At 40.1% G+C, this 3,775-nt stretch overlaps 1 protein-coding gene across 1 annotated transcript; it reads left to right on the top strand.

The window, feature by feature from the left end:
* Positions 1-1,606: 1,606 nt before the first annotated feature.
* LOC129759576 (uncharacterized) lies at positions 1,607-2,499 on the top strand (the record flags this gene model as incomplete). The annotated part of the gene is made up of 2 exons (XM_055757050.1): positions 1,607-1,774; positions 2,001-2,499. Coding segments are annotated over 2 exons (396 nt in total), but the record flags the coding sequence as incomplete, so codon positions are not given.
* Positions 2,500-3,775: the final 1,276 nt, after the last annotated feature.

The following is a 3,775-nucleotide window of genomic DNA, read 5'->3' as shown; positions in this document are numbered from 1 at the left end:
ACAGCCAGGAGGTCTGGATCGGGGGGAAATCGAACACCGGAAGCCGCTGAAACGACAAAGAGAGTCGGTAGTTTCAAGCGAAACCCCAACCTTTCTCTCCGAGATGCCGCAAATAAGGTGGGTGTATCGTCTACAACCGTGCATCGAGCCAAAAAACGAGCCGGACTATCGACTTACAAGAAGGTAGTGACTCCAAATCGCGATGATAAACAAAATACGACGGCCAAAGTGCGATCCCGGAGGCTGTACACGACGATGCTGACGAAGTTTGACTGCGTGGTAATTGACGACGAAACCTACGTCAAAGCCGACTACAAGCAGCTTCTGGGACAGGAGTTTTTTACGGCAAAAGGAAGGGGAAAGGTAGCAGATATTTTCAAGCACATGAAACTGTCAAAGTTCGCGAAGAAATTTCTGGTTTGGCAAGCCATCGTACCTGTGGCTTGAAAAGCAGTATTTTCATAGCTTCCGGGATTGTCAACCAAGAAATTCACGGGAAAGAGTGTTTGAATAAACGTCTGCTGCCTTTTCTGAAGAAACACGATTGTTCCGTACTGTTTTAGCCGGATTTGGCATCTTGCTATTACGGTAAAAAGGCCATGGAGTGGTACGCCGCCAACAAGGTGCAGGTGGTTCCCCAGGACAAGAACCCTCTCAACACGCCAGAGCTCCGCCCAATTGAGAAATACTGGGCTATTGTCAAGCGGAACCTAAAGAAGACAAAAAAAAAACTGCTAAGGACGAGCAGCAGTTCGAGGCAAACTGGCTTTCTGCGGCGAAGAAGGTGGACAAGGTGGCTGTACAAAATCTGATGGCGGGGTTAAGCGTATGGCCCGGCAATGCGGATTTGGAAAAGCGGAAGCCTAACTGAATATTTTTCCTGAATTTTATACTATTTAAACTTGAAAAAGAAATTTAATTTGATTTTTAAAATAAACGATTTCACCGATTTACACGCGTTTTCCCATGACCAAATTTTGACCGTATCACCCTTTAGCTTTTTCAGGAAATGCGTATATCTTTTTTTCGTAAAATTCCAATGGTTGAAATGATTTAGATTCCTCAAAAAATCTCAGTCCATTCTAAATAAAGTTCATTTTACCGTATTTATCGCTCAGACCACTGGAAATTGTCTTTGCTGAGATTCAATTCACGTTTCTGCGTTTGACAGACTGACACATAACTATTTACTTGACTAATATTTGACAAAGGCCTCAGTGTACGGACAATTTTTTGACGTCGTTTTTGGGACTTTCTAAACAAAATGAATTGGATTATTTTTAAGGTTTAATTCATAAACATTTTTAATACTGATCTACAAAAAGGACTAGTTTCTGCAGCGAATGATGTAATTGTAGTATTTTTATTGACTGAAAAAGTGCTCTTTTTGATTGTTTGGATTTCAAGGTAAGTGCTGTACGGACAATTTTTTGATACAGTGTATCCTATGTCAATGAAAAACTTCAACGACAAAATGAGAATAAAACTTTTATGCATCCGTTTGTTCCAAATAAAATTCCCTACAGATTTTCGCTAATGATCGAACATCACTGACCTGATTTTAATTTTGTTTTCTTCAAATTTACATGTATGCTGATACCGACAGGAAAAGGAAATTCACGTAACAAACACCGCCAAAGAGCTGTCCGCTGCCAAGACCGAGATTCGTTGCCTGACCCAGACAAATCAAAGCCTGGAGAAAAAACTCTTCAAGGTCCAAGAAGACGTCGAGGGGCTCAAAATCAAACTGGCCATTGCCAACGATGCCGAAAAGGTTTCTTCCGTTTGCTTTTGCTTTGCCTATAAGCCATTTGATCATCAGCATGTATCAATACGATAATGTGGCTTCATTCCGCGATAATGGGCTTCTAATCGCTATTGATGCTGTTGTCGAATATAAAAATGTTAATGTTCATGCTTGTAGAGCTTTGGCAGCGACGACCCGTAAAATCGATCACTGATTTTTCTTGTTATCTCTTTTCTTTCATTTTCATTCGCAGGAGACCCGAGATGCGTCGCGCCAGGAAAGGTTGACCTATGAGAAACAAATTAAGCAATTAAGAAGACAACGGGGCGAGGTGTTGGCCGACTACAAGAAGCTTCTGCTGGCGGTGGACCACATGAAGAAACAGAACTTCCACATGGACCAGACACGCCTGACCAGCGATTTCGAGCGTGATTATTTCAGACATTTGGACGAGGCATCGACAGCTTCTTTCTCGCAGTGAATGGCCCCTTCCTGGTGTTCAATTTATAACAAGCATAACAACATTTATACCGGCATCGATTTGATAGCACCCATCCCGAGTTTGTGATTAATGTGTGAGATTTTGATCTAGGGAGTTTTTTTTACTCTGATGTAGAACATTTCACCGACTGCTAAACATTAGACTGATTAGACGTAGATGATTTCCGAAAGTAACAAGATTGATTAGAATCTCCTTCACCAATTACAGCTAAGCCTATTTAAAATACTTAAGGACCAAATGAAATCTCGAATACCTGTGTGCAATAGTTTTGAAGTTTTTGAATAAAGAATAATATTCAGATACATTTTTATCTACATTCATGGCTGCCAAACGCATCCAATATCATTCGAAATTCGAACGAGACGATAACTCATACGCATAGAAAAATAATAACTGCAGCAAATGATTGCCGTTTTGATTTCCGCATCGAGAAGATACCCTATAAAACGAAACGACCTTCATCAATGACAGCATCTGTTTTTCTCCGAGGCATTTATTTGTGTATTTTATCATTTGTGTAGAAGCACCTTGTTGCACTTTTGTTTGAAAAGGTGTCAAGCAACAGCTCTTCAACGAGTGAGTTAGTAAAGTTGATCATAATTTTCAACACCTGCAATTGCAATGAGTGACACATGACAGCATGCATTCCACAGTTTGGTCAGTTAGGTTCGTTCGGTTCGATGTATACGATGACTGTTTTCGTTCTTTACTTTGCGTTTGCTTCCGCTGCCGTAATTGCCAGACTATTTTATGAGTTTGGTTGGTTGGTATTCATGGATGCACGTCGAATTTAGATACCGATGAATGATGATCGTCATCAACAACATAAGCGGCTCTGCTGTACTGGGCTCTGTTGGTTGTTTTTACGGCGGAAACGAAGTGTGGGTGTTAAAATGAATCTATTTTTGTTTGGTGTTTACTAGGTTTCCTAAGGCTGAGTGTGTAGTTGTGTGGATAATAAGCCGCCATATTTGATGAACATCATAGATTCATTACGTGGTAGTGTTGAGAAATGAATTTGGAAGATAGACACAGTAGAACATAGTAGGTATACGATGCCCAAAATTCGATTGAAGAATATGCAATTTTATAAACTACTCAAGAAAGACCAATATTATTAAAAAACAAAAACAAAATCGAAATCCAATGTAATCGAAAGACTATTTTTTTTTTTTTTTTATTTACATAGTATTCCGTCTCACGACATAACTTGACGAACATACTTCCTAAAATTCACTCGGTTCATGGCAACCGTTCTCCAATTTCTCGGGCACCCCACTGTGCAATCTTGCCTGGCTCGTGTGAAGGTCCTTCGATAACTGACTCGTTGAGCTTGTTCATCGAGTTTATCCGCTCGCTGCACGCTTATCTTAGATCGGTCTATTGGATGGTTATTATAGCCTATAGCTTAGAATGCCACATTCTCCCCTTGCTGAAAACAAGAAACGCTTTAGTAACTTGAAGCCAACGGTGTTAAAGTTCAATTCAACCACTTTCTTATGTTTTTAATGTGTGAAATAAATATT

Source organism: Uranotaenia lowii, unplaced genomic scaffold (assembly GCF_029784155.1).
Source record: "Uranotaenia lowii strain MFRU-FL unplaced genomic scaffold, ASM2978415v1 HiC_scaffold_1964, whole genome shotgun sequence".
In the NCBI taxonomy this organism is placed as follows: domain Eukaryota; kingdom Metazoa; phylum Arthropoda; class Insecta; order Diptera; family Culicidae; genus Uranotaenia; species Uranotaenia lowii.
Note: the sequence above shows the minus strand (reverse complement) of the source record. Positions and strands in the feature narration are given on the sequence as shown.